This window comes from Emiliania huxleyi (genome assembly GCF_000372725.1).
Source record: "Emiliania huxleyi CCMP1516 unplaced genomic scaffold EMIHUscaffold_11, whole genome shotgun sequence".
Lineage (NCBI taxonomy): Eukaryota > Haptophyta > Isochrysidales > Noelaerhabdaceae > Emiliania > Emiliania huxleyi.
Window position 1 is genome coordinate 76373 of NW_005201792.1, and position 21956 is coordinate 98328.

The 21956-nt window shown below is 64.5% G+C and overlaps 6 protein-coding genes across 6 annotated transcripts; 2 read left to right on the top strand and 4 right to left on the bottom strand.

Moving 5' to 3' along the window:
* Positions 1–1001: 1001 nt before the first annotated feature.
* On the top strand, positions 1002–1955 carry EMIHUDRAFT_351383 (hypothetical protein). The gene has a single exon (XM_005791789.1). It carries the CDS (start codon positions 1076–1078, stop codon positions 1325–1327), a length of 252 nt encoding a protein of 83 aa, XP_005791846.1. The 5' UTR covers positions 1002–1075; the 3' UTR covers positions 1328–1955.
* Positions 1956–2017: 62 nt separating this feature from the next.
* On the bottom strand, positions 2018–4207 carry EMIHUDRAFT_462125 (hypothetical protein; the record flags this gene model as incomplete). The annotated part of the gene is made up of 3 exons (XM_005791790.1): positions 2018–2542; positions 2616–2840; positions 3638–4207. 3 exons carry the CDS (start codon positions 4205–4207, stop codon positions 2102–2104), a joined length of 1236 nt encoding a protein of 411 aa, XP_005791847.1. The 3' UTR covers positions 2018–2101.
* Positions 4208–6221: 2014 nt separating this feature from the next.
* On the top strand, positions 6222–8413 carry EMIHUDRAFT_199859 (hypothetical protein; the record flags this gene model as incomplete). The annotated part of the gene is made up of 6 exons (XM_005791791.1): positions 6222–6468; positions 6550–6989; positions 7106–7180; positions 7253–7393; positions 8156–8278; positions 8375–8413. 6 exons carry the CDS (start codon positions 6222–6224, stop codon positions 8411–8413), a joined length of 1065 nt encoding a protein of 354 aa, XP_005791848.1.
* Positions 8414–11374: 2961 nt separating this feature from the next.
* EMIHUDRAFT_199861 (hypothetical protein) lies at positions 11375–14110 on the bottom strand (the record flags this gene model as incomplete). Its single annotated transcript, XM_005791792.1, has 8 exons — positions 11375–11384; positions 11591–11732; positions 11807–11954; positions 12086–12652; positions 12725–13330; positions 13407–13580; positions 13667–13795; positions 13892–14110. 8 exons carry the CDS (start codon positions 14108–14110, stop codon positions 11375–11377), a joined length of 1995 nt encoding a protein of 664 aa, XP_005791849.1.
* An 839-nt stretch (positions 14111–14949) lies between these two features.
* On the bottom strand, positions 14950–15497 carry EMIHUDRAFT_199862 (hypothetical protein; the record flags this gene model as incomplete). The annotated part of the gene is made up of 2 exons (XM_005791793.1): positions 14950–15276; positions 15351–15497. The coding sequence occupies 2 exons, from the start codon at positions 15495–15497 to the stop codon at positions 14950–14952; spliced, it is 474 nt and encodes a 157-aa protein (XP_005791850.1).
* A 1700-nt stretch (positions 15498–17197) lies between these two features.
* On the bottom strand, positions 17198–18692 carry EMIHUDRAFT_433374 (hypothetical protein). Its single transcript, XM_005791794.1, has 6 exons — positions 18629–18692; positions 18382–18555; positions 18261–18302; positions 18146–18195; positions 17859–17985; positions 17198–17559 (listed from the first exon to the last, which is right to left on the bottom strand). Exons 1-6 carry the CDS (start codon positions 18665–18667, stop codon positions 17512–17514), a joined length of 480 nt encoding a protein of 159 aa, XP_005791851.1. The 5' UTR covers positions 18668–18692; the 3' UTR covers positions 17198–17511.
* Between the last annotated feature and the right edge of the window lie 3264 nt (positions 18693–21956).

The following is a 21956-nucleotide window of genomic DNA, read 5'->3' on the forward strand; positions in this document are numbered from 1 at the left end:
CCATGCTAGGAGGCGTGTAACACTGACTGATTGACTGTGGCGCAGTGGCGGGGTTGCGGTTGAGCGTTGAGGCGCCAAACTCATCAATTTACAGCAACTACCTTTTACAACTTTGACAGAAAGAAAAAGAAAGATCGCAAACCCTCAAACGGACCCCGCGGGCTCCGCGCCGGGGCCCCGGGGCGTGCGAGCCCCACCCCAGCTCTGCTTCAGGCATCAGAGGGTACAGGGAACAGGGTGGGAGGCTTAGGCTCGAGGGCTTAGGTTAGCGCGGAGTGAGAGAGTGTCCACACAGGGATTTTAAGGAGAGGAGTGTGTGCTAGCCTCGCCCACAGCGGATTGTTCCAACCAAGCCGCGGTCGATTCTTCTTCCTGCGATTGCCGCCAAAAAAGAAATTCTTCATGCTCCCTCAGGCGAACTTCTCTCGAGGCCAATGTGCATTGTCTTCGCCGCCGCGCCGCCTCGCCGCCTCCACCACCGCCGCTCGCCTCGCCGAACACGCCGCCGCCCCCGCGCCCGCCCGCCTCCTCGACCTCTCCACGGAGCTCCTCGCTCGCGGCGCGCCCTGTTACGTGTTAGACCTAAAGGTTGGCGCTTCGACCAACTATAGTATACTCTATAGGCCACCTTTTGCGCGCAAAAGGTGGCCTACAGTTGGTCGAAGCGCCGACCTTTAGGTCTAACAAAACAGGAGCTCCTCTCGGAGGGCGCACCCTCCTGCCCGCCCCAGTCACCTCAGGACCTGGATGAGCCGGTGGCCTAGTTGGTCGAACGAAGCGCCGACCTTTCTTTACGCTTTAGGTCTATCACGCCCTCTCTCGCTGCGACCCCGCCGACAACGCTCGTGTCGCGGCCGTCTCGCTGCTCTTCCACGCCTCGCTCGCACGGGAGGGCATTCGCTTGTGGGCGCGAGAGCGCGGCTTCGAGCTGCCGGCGCTAAGAAATATAATCTGCCGGGCGGCCCTTTGTGTTTCGGCTATTTTCGGTCGCCCCGCGCAAGCGAGCGCGCCCCCTTTCGTTCGCAATATTCGGCCCACGCCGGGTTGCAGGCACCGAGTCCGCGCTCTCACACCAATGCCTGCGGTCAAGCGGCCCAGCTCGGCGCCGCCAAGCAAAGAATACCTGAACCAGATGCGCGCGCAGAATCATGGGGCTTCCGATCAGGCTGAGCCAGCAGCACTGTGCAAATGGCTGTCGGAGCTGTGCGGTGGCGGATCGTCCACCCGCGACACGACGCTCACCCAAACCTCACCTGGAAGCTTCGGCAACTCTCTCTGGGCGTCGTTATACCCCTCTGCGGGAGCCGCCGCCAAAACGTGTGGGTAAGAAGGGGGAGAAGGCGGAAGCAGATCTGGAGAAAAGCTTGACGCCGTGGTGAAGTTCTCCTGAAGCATGAAAAAGTTCGTCCCCACGGCAGGCTACGTCCCCTGATGAGTTGCAGGTCTGAGACGGCTGGCTCTCTGTCCTCAGTCTGTCGCTTGACTGCTGCATGCAGAACACGTCAATGACTCAACGTGGGTTAGAGCCGGAACAGCAATGTTGGGGCTCGACCCCGGCGACCCGATTCACGCATAAAGTTACAAACCACGGGGTCCAATCGCGCCCCGCACCCACGGACCCATGGCGCGACGAGAAGGGCGACCGAAACCGTTCCCCCCACGCCACGTGCACGACACAGCTCACAGGTGAGAAGACGAGGGGCCGGCCACGACGCGGCGAGACGGCGGCGCCCGGCATGTGGCGTCCGCGGGCGGCCATGTCGAGAGTAACGCGAGAGAGAGGTAGTCGCGCCCGGCCAGCGCATCCAGAAGGATAGACATAAGAAACTTTTTCGCGCAGTGGGGCAGAGTGAGTGTGAGCTGTGTGAGTGAGAGAGAGTCTGCGCGCCTCCCCCTGAGCCCTGTGTGCTCTCGCGCCTGGCCCGTTGAGAGCTAGACAGAAACAGACACTTGAGCATCGTGCAGCTCGGGTTCACACGGCTCAACTCACCTCTCACCCGCCGCCGCCCGCGGCCGCACACGAACCGGTCGCACACCGCCGCGCCCCCAGAGCGGTGTGTCTGCTGAAGACCAACGGCACCTTCCACAGATGCGGCTACAGCTACTCGCCCCGCGCAGCCTCGTGCTCCGGCGGCGGCCCTTTCCGACTCCGTCGGCTCCGCCTCCTCCACTGCGGCGGGGCGGCGCTGCCGCGCCCACTGCCACCACGCGTGCGGCCCCGACCCCTGCCGCTGCCTCCAGCCACCGCGGCGGCGGCTGCCGGGGCCTTGTGCGCCGCCGCCGCCTTGGCGTCCCACAGCGGGCGGAAGCGCCTCGCGAGCTTCTCCCCCGCGGCGCCCGACTCTGCCAGCTCTGCAAGCAGCGCCAGCCCGTCCGCCCGGCGGCCGGCACCGTCGCAGGCGCGGAGGGCCGTGTGCACCGCCCGCTCGTCGGGGTCATGGTCGGCGCAGAGGGCGCGGAACACGAGCAGCGCCGGGCGGACGTAGCCGGCGGCGCTCAGCGCGTTCATCACGGTCGTGTAGCCGATGAGGGAGGGGCGCACCTGTGAACGGGCGGAGCTTGGGGGAAGGGGGGAGGAGGCAGCCACGGTGGTGCGCGAGGAGCGACGGGCGCACGTGCGCTGCTCGCATCCGGCGCAGCAGTCGGAGTGCCGCGCGTGCGGCGGGTCGACCACCCGCGCGGCGGCAGGCGGCGATAGCGGTGTGAAAGGAGATTGCGTCTGGTGCTGCGGCCTCGTCGAGGAGGGCGAGTGCGTCGCGCCACGCGCCGCCAGCCTCGCAGGCGGCGAGGGCGCAGTTGGTCGAGACGGTGTTTGGTGACAGGCCCTCGTCGCGCGCGTCCTGCAGGAGCGAGCTTGGCGGGGGTCGTCAGGGGAGGGAGAGGGAGGAGGTAGCAGGAGGCGGCGAGAGAAAGAGAGGGAGAGAGGGAGAAGGAGGGAGAGAGAGAGAGAGAAAGAGAGGGAGAGAGAGAGAGGGAGAGAGAGAGGGGGAGAGAGAGAGAGAGAGAGAGAGAGAGAGAGAGAGAGAGAGAGGGAGGGAGGGAGGGAGAGAGAGAGAGAGAGAGGGAGGGAGGGAGAGAGAGAGAGAGAGAGAGAGAGAGAGAGAGAGAGAGGGAGAGAGAGAGAGAGAGAGAGAGAGATGGGGAGAGAGAGAGATGGGGAGAGAGAGATGGGGAGATCGTCCTGCAGCATCGACGCGGCGATCGGCCAGTGCGCTGGCGTCGCGCACGCACGCATCACCGCGTGGTAGTGCACGAGGCCTGGCCGAGGCACAGCCGGGATAGGGCCGAGATACAGCCGAGAGCCAGCCGAGACACAGCCGAGACGCAGCCGAGATGCAGCCGAGAGATGGAGCGCGCGAGGCCTGGCCGCAGCCCCTCCGACCGCATCCGCTCGAGCAGCCTCAGCGCCTCATCCGGCTGCCCTCCTAATCTCGGGGCGATCTCGGGTCACCTCGGGCGAGTCTCGAGGAGCCACACCGCCTCCTCCCCCCTCCCCGCCTCTCTCGCACGCGGAGAGAGCCGCTCCGTAGCTGTGTGCGTCCGGCGTGTTGCGCGGCGGAGGCACCTAGCTAGCGGCGAGGCAGGTGCGGCGGCGGGAAGAAGAGAGGCGGGGAGAAGTGCGCGGCGCCGGCGGCACCCGCTCCGCCATCTCGCCGAGCAGCCGCAGCGCCGTCCGCCACTCGCCGCAGCGCGAGCAGGCGGCGATGGCGGTGTTGTAGCTGATTCGGTCGGGCGGCGCGCTGGGCGAGGCCTCCATCTCGGACAGCAGGAGGAGGGCCTCGTCCGACTGGCCGCCGCGCTCGCACGCCGCGAGCGCCGCGTTCAGCGCGACGGTGTCGGGCTCGATGCCCTCGTCGCGCGCGTCCTGCAGCAGCGAGAGAGCCACCGGCCAGTGCGTCGCCGTCGCGCACGCCCGGATCGCCGCCGTGTAGCCGATCAGGCTGGGCGGCAGCGAGGAGGCCTGCAGCGTCTGGAAGGTGTCGAGCGCCCGCGCCGGCCTACCCAGTGCACCGTGCGCCCGGATCGCCTCGACGTATACGGCGGCGTTGTGGGTGCGGTTGCCCAGGGCAGCAGTGGCAGTGGCAAAGATCTGCAACGCCGCCGCCCAGTCGCCGCGGCGGTTGTGTGCGGACATCTCGCGGGCCGCGGCGGCGCCCCGGGACGAAACGCGGCCGCCACCACGGGCCCGGGGGGCCGCTGGGGACATTACCAGCGATCACGGCGCGCAGAGGGTCTGCCCCCTGGGTTCCAACTTTTCCGGGGTATGGTATGGTGCCTCAAGGCTAGCCCTCGACAGGGGTGGGGGGGTATGGTCCCTCGGCCCTCCCTCTACTGCCGCCGAGCCCGCAGCGCCATGAGGCAGGAACAGGCGCCCGTGTCGCAGAGAGAGCTGCTGCAGCTGCTCCACACTCCACTCGCCGACACCCTTCTGGCTGAGGGAGGGTGTAGAGGATGTAGAGTGTAGAGCGCTGTAGAGCTGTAGAGATACAGCACACAACACCCTATAACTGCGTCATGACCAGCCTGCCATGTGTCGCCGGTGCCGCATTCGTCGCTGTGCTTCTTTAGCAGGCGGTGGACTGTCGGCTGCGAGGACGGTCGCATTTGCGCGAGGCGAGGCGAGCATTCAGACGCGTTGCATGCGCCATGACTCGCGCCAGCGCGTGCGGGAGCTCCTGGCTGAGCGTTGAGTCCAAGCGAGTTGCGCTGGCCACTATCGCTACGCCGAGCCGAGCTGACGCGCCGAGGCGCCGGCCAGTCGCAGCCGTGAGGCATGCCATAGCAGCAGAGGCACCTGCCACCCATTGGGCGGGTAGACAGAAGGCCAGGGCAGCACTGGCAAGTGCAACGCGCCTCATGTCGGAGAGCGACCGTGCCTCGTTCGCCGCTTATGATGTAGAGTTTGTTGTAGAGATTTCACGTTGTAGAGCGCCTCTACATCGCTCTACAACGCAGGCGCCTCGTCCCGCGGCGGATGTAGAGCTCTACAGCTCTACAGCGCTCTACAGCGCTCTACATCTCTACAGCTCTAGTACAGCGCTCTACACTCTACATCCTCTACACCCTCCCTCAGCCTTCTGGTTGCGGAGCGCCTCAATGTCGCGCGAATCAACATAGCCGTCGCCAGGCAAGATCTCGAACGCCAGGCGCAGCCGGCCAACCCGCTCGAGGCGACCACCGGCGAGGCGACCACCGGAGCGGGCGCGGCACCCACCGGAGGGGCACCCGCCGCGGCACGGCGATGCCCATTGAGGACGGTGTGGCGGTGCGGTGGCCCGCGGTGCGGTGCGGTGCGGTGCGGTGGCCCGCGGGGCGGCCGGCGCGGCGGCCACCGGAGCCGCCCGCACGAGTTGGTGTCGAGGTTTGGTGTCGAGGTGTCGAGGCCAGGGCTCAGCAGGGTCCCAGGGATTCCCCTCTCGTGTAGGACAAAGTTGCACCCGGCGGCACGGGGGCAGGCGCGGGCCTCCTACTGGTTGCGCTCTCCTAGTTCTCCTGTGCTACTGCCAAAAGGGACAGCGACAGGTTCCAGCACGGTGGACTCCCTATTCCACTGGCGATCTCTCTCGACTACACGACTAGCGACCTTCCTCCGGCTTCTCACTGGCAGTCTCTTGAGCACTTGAGCACTTGATAGGGTCGATTCCGCATGGTACGGGACCCCTCGATCGTCTCGCCCTCCCTCACTGGTGTGTTCATTGGGGGGGGTCATAAGCTCATAACAAACACGGTACAGGATCGAGGTGCACGCTGCTGAGGGACCCCAGGGGGTAGATCGAGCAGTGTCGTCCCCCCTCTCCATCATCTCCCTGGGAGACGTCGGCGGCGATGGCGGTGTGACCGATCGAGCTACAACAGGAACTTGTTCAGCACGATCCGGGTACCGGGTGGGCCGAGCAGTTCCTCACTTCCTCAATGGGTGAGCTTCAGATCTCGTTGCCCTCACGCCGTCACGCCTCGGCTCATGTGGAGTCGAACCACGGCCGGGATGGAAGTTTCCTGCTTCGTGTGTGTGTGCATGTGTGTGTGTGTGTGTGTGTGTGTGTGTGTGTGTGTGTGTGTGTGTGTGTGTGTGTGTGTGTGTGTGTGTGTGTGTGTGTGTGTGTGTGTGTGTGTGTGTGTGTGCAGGGCCGTAAAGTAAACACGGTGCTCAAGGGATTTTTCTCGCGAAGCAAAGCCGCTCTGAGGTCCTCTACCGCAATCTGCAGCACCGCAATCTGACGATGTCAGCGGCGCGCGAAGAGGAAGAGGAGGAGGAGCCCGCCTCTCTCCTCCTGCGGCTCGAGCCCACCGCCTCGCGGCTGGCTGCAATCTGCAGGCTCGACCTCCGCAAGGCTGGCCTCAAGCGCCTTCCCGCCAGCATCGGCCTGTGCGCGACATGCCTGGAGCAGCTCGATGTGGGAGGCAACCCTCTCGAATCGCTCGACGGCGTGCAGACGCTAGGGCGGCTGCGCGTCCTCTTCGCGACGGGTTGCGCGCTCGGCGGCCGGGGCCTGCCGGCCGGCGGCCCACTCTCGCGAGTCGACTCGCTCTTCATGCTCTCGCTCAAAGAGAACGGGCTGGCCGTGCTCGACGGCGAGGCGCTCCCCCCAAAGCTGGGCTGGCTCATCTGTGCGCAGAATGCGATCGCCGAGGTGCGGGCTCCGCACCGACTGAGCCACGTGCGCAAGCTCATGCTTCCGCACAACCTCCTCGACGCGGTGGCGGCCGACTTACTCATTGAGGCGATCCCTGCGCTCGAGATGCTGCGCCTCGCCTGCAACCGCATGGAGACCCTCCCCGCCGCCGCCTTTCGCCACCCGCGGCTGGCATGGTTCGCGTTCGGAGGCAACCCGTACTCTGCCCGCCTGTGCGCTGCCGCCCTCTCCGCCGCCGACGCAGCCGCCGACGCGGTGGCGACTCTGAAGGACGCCTCGGAGGCGGGCAGAGAGGTAGATCAGATCGAGAGGCAGAGCGGCGAAGCACTGTCAGCCACAGCTGGGCAGCAGGCGGTATGGGGGTGGACGCTAGGCGAGGCGGAGAGACGGCCACACTGGAGCGACACAGACACACAGGACAGGACACACCTACCGGCGGGACTGTCACACCTCCCGAGTCTACGTCGCAGGTGGCTGTGGGGGAGGAGGAGCTGGGCCGCGGCTCGGGCGCGGTGGTCAAGCGCGGGACGTGGCAGGGTACGCCGGTCGCCTGCAAGCTGGGGCGGGCAGGTCTCTCACCACACCGCCGCCCGCACCCCTCCCACCTTTTTTTGAAGGTCGCCTGCAAGCTGTGGTCGGCGGAGCTGTTTTCGGACGGCGACGCGCGCGGCGAGTGGCTCATGGGGCGACTGACCGGCGGCTGCGCCAGCCTCGTCCGCACGCTCGCGGCGTGGGAGACGCCGTCGCTCGGCATGGCGGTCGAGCTGCTCGAAGGCAGAGCCGAGATCAGCCGAGATGGCCCGAGATGGCCCGAGAGATGGCCCGAGAGATGGCCCGAGAGAGTTGCGGGTGCGGAGCACCAGTAGGCGCTCCCGCAACACTCTCGCCCCCACTCCCCCAGCCTCGGCGGTGGGCGGCCCGCCGCACGTCCAATGACATGCATGTCCCCAGGCGCCTCTGCGGTGGGCGGCCCGCCGTCCTTCGCGTCGGTGACGCGCGACGCGTTCGTCGAGGGGAAGCACGCCCGCCTCACACCGGCACAGGCGCGAGGCGTCCTTGGGCCCTCGTCTGCGCGGCGCAGTGTCCGCGACACGACACGTGCCATGTGTGTCCACGACGGCCCCGCGGCCGTGCCTTGCAGGCGAGAGAAGTTGCGCGTGCCGTCGCTCGCGCTGGGGCGTGGCTGCACGCGCGCGGACTCGCGCACTGCGATATCTACTTGCACAACACGCTTCGCGTCGCGGAGACGGAGGCCCCCCCACACCGCGCCGAGAGGTAGCCGAGATCCAGCCGACCGACTGGCAGATCGTGGCCAACATGGGTCTGCGTGGCTTGGTGGTGGGGGCGGGGCGGCAATCGAGAGGGGCGCACCTCGGGCGCGTCCCAGCTGTACGGGCCCGTGGATATCTAGCCGACATCTAGCCGAGACATGGCCTGTCGACGTCGGCCGTTGTTCGGCCGCGTGCCTCGGCGTCCAGGCGTGGTCTGACCGTGCTTTCACTTCTCTCTTCTGTCTGCAGGTCGTGAAGCTGTCGGACCTCGGCGCCGCGTGCGCGTACGACCGGCACGGCCACACCGCCGTCGAGAAGCTCGAGGTGCGCTCGTTCGGCCTGCTGCTGCTCGACCTCCTCTCGCACCTGCAGGTCTCGCACGACGGAACCTTTGGCGGCGGCGAGGCGGCGGCGGCGGCGGCGGCGCTCCGACACGCGGCGGCTGCGTGCACAGCCGAGTCGCTCGAGGCCCGCCCGTCTTTTGCGGAGCTGTGCGCCGAGCTCTAAAGGCGGTCGGATCGGCGACCCCCCCGTGTATTGAGAATCGCCCCATTATGTATTTGAAGCCGTCGATTTCCTTGGGGGCTCAAACAACGGTGTGCCTTAGGGTGTGCTCGTTCCCTGTGTGGTACCTCTACCTGTTCCTGACCTGTCGGTGTGAGATCGCGACGCGCCACGAGTCCCGTGCTCCCGTGCCCAGTGTTGACTGTTGTGGCTTGTGGTTGCGCTTTCCGGAAAGCGGCAAAGGCATCCAGTTTTTTTGCGGTTTGGTCGTGAAAGATTTTGCTAACCCCTGCGGAGTCGTGCGGGGGCGGGGCTCCTCTTTGCGAATACTCCCATACATCTCGTACCCGTTCTACGAGCTTCTACCAAGAGAGCTCTCTTGGAAGAATTTGCTAACACGGAGAGATTTTTTGCTTCGCAGTCGCCAGACGACGCAGGGCAGACGACGGGGAGGCGGAGCAGACGCGCAGGGCGAGACGAGGGAGGGAGCAGGACTTTGCGGAGATCAGCAGGAGGATATACGAAGAGATTGGAGCAGCAGGGACCCGAGGGACCATGTGGAAGACGGCTAGTGGTAGTGCTAGTCCCCCATCGGGAGGACGACCCCGGCTAGTCGCCGACCACACCCACAAAGAACCCTGCACAAAGATCGCAGGGCGGGGACCTGCCTTTTTACCCATCTCCTAGTAGATGTCCGTTTTATTTTATTGCTTCGCACGTTTGTAACCGTCGGCGTCGCTGGCTGCTCGAGTTTGTCGTGTCGAATGCGCCGATAGCGTTTGGCCGCCAAGCTCAATATGCGCGCGCTCCGCCGCGCCGCGCTGCTTCTGCGGTCATTCTCGAAAGCGGACATTGACCCTTCCGCTCAAGCGGAGGACGCCCTGTGGTGGGCACTGAGGGGAGACAGCGAGGCTCGCACAGTGCGGCGCAAATCTAGACAGGCCTTCCTCTGCACCGGCGCATGCTGCACTTGCATTGCCGTGGGGGTCGCGGTCGCCTACCGCGACCCGCACTGCCCACTCCTCGGCATTGCCGCCTGCGCCACACTGCTCGCCCTCCAGCCGACCGACCCTCCTCGCCTCATCCGCGGAATCGCAGCGACCGCGGCTCTCGCGTATGCCATCGCTCTTGTCCAGGCAGTCTTGCAGATTGCTGATGCCGACGTGGCGTGCACCCCAGCAAGGTTTGCATTTCCGCGCCGGGTCCTTGTCTACTGGGCCGCCATTGCTGCCGTTGCTTGCGCCGTCGTGCCACTTCTCGCTCGGAGGGCCTTCTTCTCGCCCTGCGCTTCCAAAGGCAAAGGCAGCAGCAGCAATTCTTCTCGCCCTGCGCTTCACGCGCTCTGGCTCGCCGCGCGTCTCTTCTACGGCGTCTCGGCCGCCGCGCAGATCGGATCTTCCGTGGCTTGCCACGCGGACGGCCTCGCCGGCCGGCTGTGCGTCAGTCTGGTCTCGCTCATCCTCCTGCTCGTCCTCTTCTCGTATCCCGTGCGCCGCGCGCTGCAAGCGTGGCTCGCCAGGTTTCTGACCGAACGGGAGCGGCGCCGCAGGAGACGGCGGAGCATGTCCATGGCGGCCGGGGTCGCGAGGGACGTGATGGAGGGGCGCGAGCACTGGACTAACTCGATGAGTGTCGCCGAGCTCGTGGGGAGGCGCCGGCCAACCTCGCAGCTACTTCAGCTCGGAAAGGCTCGGTTCCGGGCGCTCCCCTTCTCCAAGCTGCGGCGCGAGGACCTACAGACCAGCGCCGACACGGGCCTGCACGAACACACCGGGGCTTGTGAGCTCGGGGCTTGTGACGCCTTCATCTCACACTCATGGTCCGATTCTCCCGAGCACAAGTGGAGGAGCCTCTCGCGGTGGGCGAGGGAGTTTGAGGAGCGCGAGGGGCGCGAGCCGCGGGTGTGGCTCGACAAGGCCTGCATCACGCAGAGCGCCATCGACGAGCAGCTCGGCTGCCTGCCCATCTTTGTTGCAGGCTGCCGCGAGATGATAATCTGCGCTGGGCCGACGTATCTGGACCGACTTTGGTGCCTCATCGAGGAGACCATTATCGGCGTGAGCTGCTGCTCGCGCACTCTTCGGAGAAATTTCGCAACCTTGATATAGGTGTACTGCTTCTGGCAGCTGGCGGGCGTTGAGGATCGACTTGTGCTGCTTCCGCTGCCGCCCAGCTGCACGCCGCTCGAGCTCGATGCGCGGACACAAAAGGCGGTCTTGGGCGCAGCGCTCAAGCGCTTTGAGCGGTGCGACGCAGGTAGCGCCAAGTGCTTCCACGAGCGGGACCGGCAGCAGCTGTTGGGCGTGATTGAGAGCGGGTTTGGGAGCGTCGAGCACTTCAACGAGAGGATGCGCACCGCTTTTTCCACGCTGCTCCAGGCGAAGTACATGGCCTGGGAGAACTGGAGCAAGGCGAAACTGATCCCCCACCCATGTTCCGCAGCAGCAACCCTTGGGCTCGCGAGCACGCCGCCCCCACGCTGAAGCATCTCCTGCCATCCGTGTGCCAGGTCGAAGACGCCGTCGTCGAGGACGAGACGGCCTTTGCGGAGCTCGTGCGCTCGATGCTCGGCAGCAAAACGGTTCGCGGGTCATGGCCGGGGTGGGGATCGGGCAAGGGGCTCAACTCGTTTCGGCCGCGTGCGGCGAGCCGGATCCACCCCGCAAGGACGAGTCGAGACCTGAAGCGAGCAAAGACCCTGCCACTGCCTGCGCGCGCGCGAAACGCGAGGAGCGCCTCAGACTCCACCCTCTTTGGAACGTCGTCTGAGCGGTCCTCCGTAAGCGAACCGGGGTAGCCAAAGCCGGCGTGCCGTGACGCGCTCGTTGGTGGCAGCATGGGATCGCTGGGATTTTCTCGTGTTTGGCACACAGTCTCTCTAAGTTCTTGCCCCGGGTGTGTTTCTGTGAGCGAGACTTGTATTTTAAGAATTCTCTACGTTAGTCTCGGGCCATCGCGTATTGATCATGTGGCACTGATCACGCGGTCCCGCGCTACTCTCTCTCTCTCTCTTCTCGATATCACAATTTTTCCCATCCCCGACCAATGTCCCCGGAAGTGGGGACAAGAGCCCGAAGCCCAACTGGCCACCAGGTCGGTCGTCGGGCACAACCCGCATCTCAGTGGCCACCTCCGCCGCCGCCGCCGCCACCACCACCTTCGATCATGGTGAGCTCGAACTTGGGCATGCCCACGCCGTCGATGACGAGCGCAAAGATGGAGAAGAAGCCTTCGCCGAGCACGAGGCCGGAAGCTACCATCAACATGTGCGTATCGTAGTGCTCTGGGGCGCACTTGCGCCAGACCAGCTCCCAGAGTGAGCCTGCATCGCAAAAGGAGGCGGCTGTGGGAATTCGGCGTTGGCTGTGGGCGCGAGCGTCCGTCCAGCGGCGGCACCGACGAAGCGCGGGAAAATCCAGTTGGGCGTCACGTAGATGCCCATGCCAAGTGCAACGCCCGAAGGGAGGAAGGCGTGGAGTGCCGTAGGTAGAATCTCCTCGAGCACGGGCAATGCGATGCCGGCGATCACCAAGTAGAGGCCCACCTAGGACCGAACCGGGGGGGGGGGGTGGCATGCGAGTTTCCTGGCCGGCCAGCTGGGGGGGAAAGGCGGGTCAGGGGGAGGGGACAGCAATATGCGCTGCTGCTAGACGGTGCAGCGTAGCGCCCACTCACATCCATGACCGATGGGTCCAGCACGTCGGTGCCCTTCGACAGCACCTCGGCCATGTCCCTCCAGATGTGCATGGAAGGGGCGGGGAATCCCCCGTTGGGGTCACCGATGTTGTAAATGTTTTGGTAGAGGTTATAGGCCGCCACGGTCACGAACGAGGAGACCGATGCGCCGATGAGCTGCCCCATGAACATGGCGCGCGGCGAGGAGCGCAGGATGTGGGCCGCCTTCATATCCTGCATGAGGTCGCCTGCCTGGATCGCGGCCGACTCGGCGATGCCACCGGCAATAACGTTGGTGACCACGCCAGTGCCGGGGATGGCGGCAAAGATGAGCTGGGAGAGCTTCCCCACTCCGGAGGCGGGGTTGAGGTCTGTCGCACCGAGCGCTCGCACAGCGAGGACACCGATGAAACACGACAGGAACACCGACAAAATCGATTGCCAGTAGGGAATGTTGAAGAGGGGTGAGATGGTGCCGACGGTTGCCGCGGAGGCGATGAGCAACCCGGTCATCCACCAGGTGGCTGGCACACGCTGCTTCAGTGGAGCAACCTCCACGTCGTCGGTCTATGGCACGGGGCGGCTCCGCGTCGCGCGCGCTGCGCGTAGTGCTGGGCAGCCCCACGTCTCGAGTCGCACGGGGCTGGAGCCCATGTGCCTAAGTTCGCAGGTGGGGGCGGTGCGCACCTCCGCTCCGTCGCCGCCGCACGCGGCCTTGCAAGCGGGCCCAATCTGCTTGAGCGCAAGAAAGGAGAGCGAGGTGAGCGCCTCGGCGAGCATGATGGCGAGCGAGAGCCACGTGAGCCAGCCCTTCGCGCCGTACTCGTAGCTGCTCACCGCCTGTTCGCACTCGCTGAGGTTGGGAGGAGTGGTGCTGTTAGCCGGTCCGCTCCCCTCGCCTCGCACCGATGGGTCGATGGTGGGCGCACACACGCCGGTCTCCTCGTCGACGACAGCGTCGAACAGGATGTCCGGATAGCCGCCGTACAACTCGATGTTGTCCGGGTACCCCTCGACATCTGGCTTGTCTTCTGCCGTGAACCCGACCCAGGCCTTCGTGAGTGCCATTGGCCCGAGAAAGCCCCACGCAAGGGCGCCGCCAATCATGGAAGAGCCGGCCACTCGGAGTCCCATGATCATACCCTGCCCCACGTACGCGAGCGACGGCTTGAGCGTCCAACTCAGCATGGTCAAGTTGGGGTAGCAGTAGCTGGTCAGGATCGGGATGTTGGCGAGCTGAGGGATCTGAGAGGGCGGGGGGTTGCAAACGTTTTGCTCGCGTGAGTAAGATCTGGTGTGAGCCGGCACGGGCGCGGGGCACAATGCTCTGGATGAAAGAGGCGAGGAACGAGATGGTGAAGGACGTGCTCAACGTGCTGAACCGCGCAGACATCTTTGCCCTCTCAACTTCATCGTCCCCCGAGGCGTGCAGCGTTTCAATGATCTTCCCGGTGGCCATGCCAGATGGAAACCGGAGTTCCTCGACGAGGATCACCTAGGGAAAGGATGCGATGCCAAGTGAACCCCCCCCCCCCGCCCCCCTCATCCCCGCCCTTTGGCGGCCTGCTTGCGCAGCGGCACGACGAAGAAGATGCCAAAGTAGGTAAGTGCCATGCTCCACACGAGCTGAACGACGGGATCGACGCCGATGTTCGCTGGCCCGGTGCAGAGGAGGTCCGGATTTGCCTCCGTCTCGCAGCCCTCAGGGACCTGGAGGCCCGAAGTGCCGGAGGGGAGGTCGGGGCTAGGCGAGCGCCAGGGCGACGCGCGTACAGAGGAAAGGGGGGGGGGGGGGGGAGCAGAGACGTGTAGGAGAATATCGGCAGCCGCGGCAGCGGAGCATCTAGCGCCGACAAGGGACTTCAGCGCCGGGACGATGCTGATAAACCCAGCCGAAAGAGGCATGGTCGCCGTTGCCACGCCAATGGTCTGCAGCACAACATTCTCGTGCTGGTTGAGCGGGCGAGTCGGTTTGCAGATCTGGAAGATGCCATAGCCGACGACAGCACACTGGATCGAGCCCATGGTAATCTGCCGTTTCACGGGCGCGAGGTCAGCCGGAGCCACTCCGTGCTTATTCGCTGGCGCCGGGGCAGCATCTCCTCCCTGTGCTTTGTGCAACGCCGCTGCAATAGCGTGTGTGACGTGAGTACCCCCCCCCCCCCCTTCCGGCATCTATGCACGGGCCCAGCCCGTTTGGAGGCCAAAGTACATGTTGGTGAAGCAGAGCATGACACCGACACACAGGCCCGCCATCACCGCTCGGCACGTGAATTGCGGCACGTCGTCGCCGGGCACCGTGGGACCGCCAGTCTTCAACCCACCAGCGATGCTGTATCCAGAGACCCCATCTCGCCCAGTCTTGGACTTCCCGGTACTGAGAGAGCGAGAGAGACTGGCGTCCATGCTTCTCGTGGATTCGCGGGTCGGACGTCCCCTTATTTGATCGGCCGACGATAACGCCATAAGTTCGTTTTAGCGAGGGGAGATAAGGTTCATTTTTCTTTTTTGGCCCATGGGTTTGGGTGAGCCCAGCTGGGTGAGTGCCTTCAGTCTGGTCCTGCGTTGCTAGCGAATTTTCGTGTGTGGCTTGTGACCATGTGTCCATCCTGGCTTCGAACAACATCAAACAAATGACCTCGGGGGGGGGGGGGGGGGGTCCTTTCGCTTGATTAGCGCCTGGCGCTGGGGACCAGTCATGGCACACTGATCACTGCTGTGGTCAGCCTGCAGGCTCACTGCAAGGTGTGTTCAGCTGTGTTCACCTCTCCATATATCCATCTGGGATGACAAAGACTGGGATCATACAAAGACCACTACTGTTTTTTGTACTGCACGTTACTGCTGCCACTGCTGCGGCCGAGTCACAGCAAAACAGTCGCGGCGACTAGTCCACCCAGCTCGGCGCACCGCTCGCGCGCATCCTCGGAGCAAGTTTTGGCGCGCAGGATCGCGCTGGCGGTCTGCGGCTCGCCATTGCGATGGACGATTGTGTCTGTGACGGCGCGCAGCCGCCACCCACGGCAGATCCTTTCGAGCTGCCTCGCCGCATTGCTCCCGTCCGAGCCGGCCGCAATGGCAAGGCCGTAGGGGCGGCCGGCGAGCCGTGAGGCCTCCGACTCGTCAAAGCAATCGTAGTAGCTGCGGTGAAAAAACTCGAGCATCTCGCCGCTTGCCGACGCAAGGTTCTCCTATCGATATGTGGTCGAATTGTTGCACTTCGGCGCGAGCTTGGCTGATCGGGTGGGCAGGCGGAGGAGATTACTGGTCCGCAGAAGATATACCCGTCGCTGCCCAAGACGTCCTCCACCGTCGCGTCGCGTGCTCGCCTGCGCAGCACGCTGAAGTCACTCTGGCCGCAGCCCATCTCCTCCGCTGCCGCGTGCGCACCCATCTCCGCAGCGTCGGACATTTGCCGAGCGAGCCCCGTCCGGCTGTGCCAAACGATTAATATTCTTTTTGTGAATACGGGCGCTGAGCTCAAGCCCCGTCGGCAGATGCGGAAGAGGCGCCCTGCGTCTCCTGAGACGTGCCGCGCCATGTGCATCGCCACTCGTCGCCACGTGCAGCTCGGAGGGTTGTGCTGACACCAAAAAAGAATTTTTCTTCGCAGCACGACGCAAGGCACGGGACCACACCCCTCTCCTTAAAATCCCTCTGTGGTGGCGGCGTGCCGTTCTCCCATCCCTCCCTTGGGTTGTCCGTTTTCTTTCTTTCTTTTTGCACGGGACTGGCGCGCACTCACAGCACACACTGGCACTTAAAATCCCTGTGTGGTGGCGGCGTGCCGTCCTCCCATCCCTCCCTTGGGTTGTCTGTTTTCTTTCTTTCTTTTTGCACGGGACTGGCGCGCACTCACAGCACACACTGGCACTTAAATCCCTGTGTGGTGGCGGCGTGCCGTCCTCCCATCCCTCCCTTGGCTCTACCTGACATGCAACGAATGGGGGCTAAAGTGCATAGCGCCAGAAAAGTACACTGTCATCGAGATAATGAAATCAATCGATGTCGACAAGTCGGGCACCCTCAACTGGGAGGTGAGCGCTAGCTGCTCTAGCACTGACGCTGGACGAGCCTCACGCTGGATCTGGCGCCCGCCCGATTGCAGGAATTCAAGCAGATCTTCATGGTCTTCTCAGAGCAGATTGGCATGCGGGCCCTGGCTCAGCTTGTCTTCACGCTGATGTGTCCGTTTGTCGCGGGCATTATTTGCTCCACAATTGCAATGATCTTTCGAGGGGTTCCCAGCCTCCTGCTGCCCCGGAGCGTGATCAAGGTGTTTTCGATGGTCCCGGAGGCCGTGCCCGTCCTGGTGTGCAGCCAGCATGAGGCGCACCGCTCGTCGCACCCACGGGACCAGCCCCCACGCGAGACACGTAGGCGCTATCGACCATCCTCTTCACCCAGCTCACCTACCCGCTCGATTGGGTGGACCAATTCACTGGGAATAACCGTGCGACGCGCTATCGCAAGTCACTTCAAAAGGAGTGCCTGACCCGCCCGGGACCGTCCCTTGACAATCTCTCGCGTCGCACCCCTTCCCATCTCGCCCCCCGCAAGGACGAGGATACCAAAGCCCCGGAGGCGGCGAAGAGCGACGAGGCTGCCGACGCCACGAGCGAGACGGAAAAGCTGCGTAGCAACATCGACACCGAGGGGCCATCAAAACCTGAGAAGGTGACTGGCGAGCGAGACCTCACTGCTTGAACGGATTTATTAGTGCCGAGACATTTAACGGTTCGGTACATACGTTTCTCGGGCACTATTGCGAGGCCGGGAGATAGAGCCACGCGCAAAAGGCAGAGTGCGCGTCTGGACTGCGGCGCGCCCCCCGCCTAGCCCCCCGCCGGCGCGGGTCGGGTCCCCCCGCGTAACGCGCCGGACCGCGGAGGACCGGGGCGCGGCCGCCGGCCGTCGCGTGTTAATGTTCCCCGCCCCACGCCCGTTCGCGCCGGAACTTACACGCCGCGAGACGCGACAAAATTATCGACGACACGATCAGGGCAACGTTTACACTCCTCTGCCGACACCTTTTCGCTTGGCTTAATTTGTTTTTTGTTTCATGGTGTTTGCGCTCGCCCCGCGTTTTTTGTGTGCCCCAGGCGGTGCACCAAAAGAGCTCGCCGCGGTATAATATAAAGCAGCTGCCGGCGCGCCGCACAGTCGACAGCACCGCTCGCGGACACACGAGGGGTGACTCCAGCCCCAGGGGCTCCCAAGATCCGAGCGCTCGAACGCGCCGGCCCTCCACACTATTCCCACCCGTGCATGACACCAAACTTGCCCTCCCTTCGCATGCGCAGCCGCACCCCGCCCCGCCCAAGCCGCGCTCTCCCAGCCGCCACCACGGTGTGGCGGGTACACTGCCCGCGCGGACGCCTCGCTCCTTCCCGAGGCCGCCTCGCCCGCGCCTCCCGCCACCCGCCTCACGCCGCGAGGGCAGCAAAGCCCGCCTCGAAGCCGTCCTTGACTGCCTGCGGGACGGGGTGGCGGGCACGTAGCACGAAGCGCGGTGAGGGGAGACGGTCTACCACCCGGACAGCGGCGGGGCAGCCCTCGCGTCCCACGTCGCATCTCCACGTCCCAAGACAGGCGGGCGCTGCGCCGCATCAGGTGCAAGAGAGAGTCTCTCTCTCTCTCTCAGGTGCACGGCCTCGAAGCGCTCGAGCTGCGCCGCGCTGGCCGGGCCGACCAGAGAGCCGAACCGCACGGCGCGCGGCGCCACAGTGTGCACGTGGCCAGAGCGGGGCCGGCGCGCGCGTGTGAGCGAGACCTGCGAGACGGGCTGCTTCCCCAGGTAGACACCGAAGAGAGCGAGGCACAACCCTTTGCCGCCGACGGTCTGCCCCGGCGCAGCCGCGTCCGACACGTACAGCGAGTCCGCCTTGCACGTGAGGTACCTGCGTCAGGAGCACACCAGAGCACTCAGAGCGGCACACACCATGAGGCTACGAATACAGCTGGAGACAGCCGAACACGGCTCAATGCAGCCGAATACAGCTTGCCCGGGTGCCTGCTCGAGTGCACGAGAGCCCGTATCCCGCATCTAGGGACGAGCACAGCTGCGCGCCACGCGCGACCGACTCTCCGAGCACAGCCTTGAGCGCCGCCTGAAAGAAGAGCTCTGGAGTGAGACAGAAGGGCGGGCACCCCCGCCGCCGCCTCTGGAGCGCGCCTCGAAGCGCTCCACCAGCGGCTTGCTCACGCCCTTGAGCGCCTGAAGGGAGGGTTCCGAGAGGGGTCCGGGAAGAGGGGTCCGCTCGCCCAAGCGGCTAGCTCACGTCGCTGTCGAGCGCGTCGCGGAGGGCGTCGACGACCGCCTTCCCGCCCACGGACCGGTGGAACCGGAGCAGCAGCGTCTTGGCGGTGCGGCTGCCGCTCACCGCGTCAAACAGCGCCTGGCCACGCTTGCCGCTCCGCTTCAGCGTCGCCACGCCGCCACTGTCGAGGTACACCCCCACCGCGTACACCTGCGGCGCGGAGCGGCCGCTGAGCCTCGGCGGTTGCAGCCGCTCAAGCGCGCCGCCCGGGCCGGGGTCGCACCTTGACTGCGCCGTACTTGTAGCGCGTGCCTCCGCCCATGAGCTGCTGCGTCGCGCCAGCCGTACGCAGCGACTGCGGGAAGGCGAGGCCGTCGATGACCAGCTCACCAGCCGCACCGCCGCCGCCGAGGGAAGACGCTACGGCGATCGCGGCGATGGCGGCCGCGCAGACAAGGAGGCCCGTCGACGCGCCCGTCCTAGGCGCGGGGAGGGGGTGTGGTGTGAGGGCTCGGGCTTTGCGAAGCTGCGGTCCTTCTTACTCGCGCGGCGATGTTACATGAGCTGCTCATGCCGCTTCGCCGACATGGGATTGGGCGTATTGGAATCCCCGAAAAAAAAAGCTTGATGGCTTTCTCCAAGAGTCATTAGGCAAAATCCTGCAAAGGTGGGGACGTGTCTGTCCTCGACCCAGCCCTAGCTTGGGATGTCCGTTATATTTATTTATTTATTTAGGCACGGGACTAGCGCACTAAGGCCCTGTGTGGTGGCGGCGTGACGTCCTCCCATCCCTACCTTAGTTTACCTGTTTTCTTTCTTTCTTGAACGCTGTCCTCTCGGTCTACCCGTCACTACGCGACACCGTCGCACTGCGGGGCATGCCCCTGTCCCCGGTGGCAGGGGAAGAAACAGTGCCGATGCTGCAGCACTTTGCGCAGCACTACAATGACATCAGCCAACGGCGTGGGCCGGGCGATGTCGCGCGCATCTACGCGGTGCAGGCACAAGACAAGGAGTTTGGCCTCTGCCACACGTACGAGCTTGGCCGCTTCTGTCCGTCCATGCTGCCGTCGGCGCAGCGCATCCCGCCTATTGGCGACCTCTTCACGCAGCAGAGCACCTCTCCAGTCCCGAAACAGGGCACGCTCGCTGCTGTCGGGGCCCATGAAGCGTGGATCGCGTGCCTGGGAGGCGGCGTGCGAGGAGGTCGACAAAAACATGCCGCAGTCGGAGGCGATCAAGTTCAGGGACGCAACTCGCTTCATCTCGATCTCCCAGTTCGGCGCCGCTGGATGGCTCGACATGCGCCCTGATGGACTCCACCACACGAAGATGGTGTCGGCGATGTTCCTGACGGCGATACAGCGCAGGCACGGGCTCTACTTGTCGGTGATTGCGCCCACTCTCGTCGAGAAGGCTGCCGCGGGCGAGCACGTCACGGTGGGAGAGTACAAGGGCGACTTCCTCGCCAACTCCAACAAGGGCGACCGCACCTCCAAGCACAACGGGGTGCTAAGGGCCGCCCAGAATGCCATCCGGGCGCGCTCGGTTGGCAGCATCATCCTCGGGGAGAAGGAAAAGCCCGAGGTGACGCGGCACCTCAACGACACGTCCGTGACTGACATCTGCGAGATCGGCGGCGACTTCGCCACGATGCGGGACGTGCACTACGAGGTCAAGTGCTGGAACTCGCTCACCAAGTCGACGACGGCGGGGAGGGGCTCGTGGGACAATGGTGGCAATGTGGCGTCGGTGGGCCACCTCTACGGGTTTGGAAACACGCTGGACAAGGCGTTGACGGGACGGGAGTCGTGGGGTGCAAGGAGCGTGGCCGTCAGGTGGACGGACCGCTCGACCACTCGACTGGAAAGGGATGGGTCAAAGACCACGCGTATGGAAAGGGGTGGGTCAAGACGGATACGGGCTGGAAGTGGATGGGAGCGCAGTACTACGACGCGAAGTGGGTCAAGAAACCGCACTTATCTCGGGTGTGCAAGCCCACACCGGCTCGCGATGCCACGGAGAGGGCTCGACGCTTGAGATTGGACCCCATCCGCGGCGATTGCGAGGGCATTCCGGAGGTCATTATCGGCGCTACCGACCGCGATATGTCCCGTCCCGCAGCCCTCATGCACCAGGGCCATGGGTTCAGTCATAACATGTAGGCCTTCTCTCCCACAGTTTTGAGCAATCGCCGCAAACATGCGCTTCTTGCGCACTTGCTATCGCGACACGGTCACACGCGGACTCTCCAGCCTCGCAGCTCACCACCTCGCCTTCTCTGTCGCTCTCCTGGCCCAGGCCCATCGGTAGCAGTCCTGGGGTGTCTGAAACCGCACTTATCTCGGGTGTGCAAGCCCACACCGGCTCGCGATATGCCACGGAGTCAGAGGGCTCGACGCTTGAGATTGGACCCCATCCGCGGCGATTGCGAGCTTAGGGGACCCCTAGGGTTCTGAGGGCCGGACTTTTTAAGACCTTTTAAGAATTCTTAAGATACAAGCCTCTCTCACAGCACACTGGCACGACAAGGGCGCGGACTGGCGCGGACTGGCACACACACCGGCTCACGAGGAGGTTTGGGGGCTTAACTTGCCATTTAAGAGATTGCAGGCACGGGGGTCCCTCTTTTAAGACCGTTCAAGAAAATCGACACATCTGTAAGTCTGGTGCACTGGCAGGAGCCATACTCGCATAGGGGACGCGTGCTAGCTGACTGTAGCCAGCTTCCCGGCCTACGGCGTCTACCGGGAGAGCTCCTGCGGCTCCTCCCGTGGACCATCCATCGACCTCGGGAGCTCTCCCGCACCGTTTAAGCGTTTAAGACCGTTTAAGGAATCGGCGGCCCAGGCAGCCTTAAAAAGGCCCGGGCCCGTTTTAAGCCGTTTAAGCCGCAGGCGCCCCAGGGCCCACCCTTTTAAGCCTAGGGGTCCCCTAAGATTGCGAGGGCATTCCGGAGGTCATTATCGGCGCTACCGACCGCGATATGTCCCGTCCCGCAGCCCTCATGCACCAGGGCCATGGGTTCAGTCATAACATGTAGGCCTTCTCTCCCACAGTTTTGAGCAATCGCCGCAAACATGCGCTTCTTGCGCACTTGCTATCGCGACACGGTCACACGCGGACTCTCCAGCCTCGCAGCTCACCACCTCGCCTTCTCTGTCGCTCTCCTGGCCCAGGCCCATCGGTAGCAGTCCTGGGGTGTCTGAAACCGCACTTATCTCGGGTGTGCAAGCCCACACCGGCTCGCGATGCCACGGAGAGGGCTCGACGCTTGAGATTGGACCCCATCCGCGGCGATTGCGAGGGCATTCCGGAGGTCACTATCGGCGCTACCGACCGCGATATGTCCCGTCCCGCAGCCCTCATGCACCAGGGCCATGGGTTCAGTCATAACATGTAGGCCTTCTCTCCCACAGTTTTGAGCAATCGCCGCAAACATGCGCTTCTTGCGCACTGGTGCGGCACATCGCCGCGCGACACACGGTCACACGTCACACGCGGACTCTCCAGCCTCTCAGCTCACCACCTCGCCTTCTCTGTCGCTCTCCTGTAGCAAGCCTGAGAGGTGTCTGAAACCGCACTTATCTCGGGTCTTCAAGCCCACACCG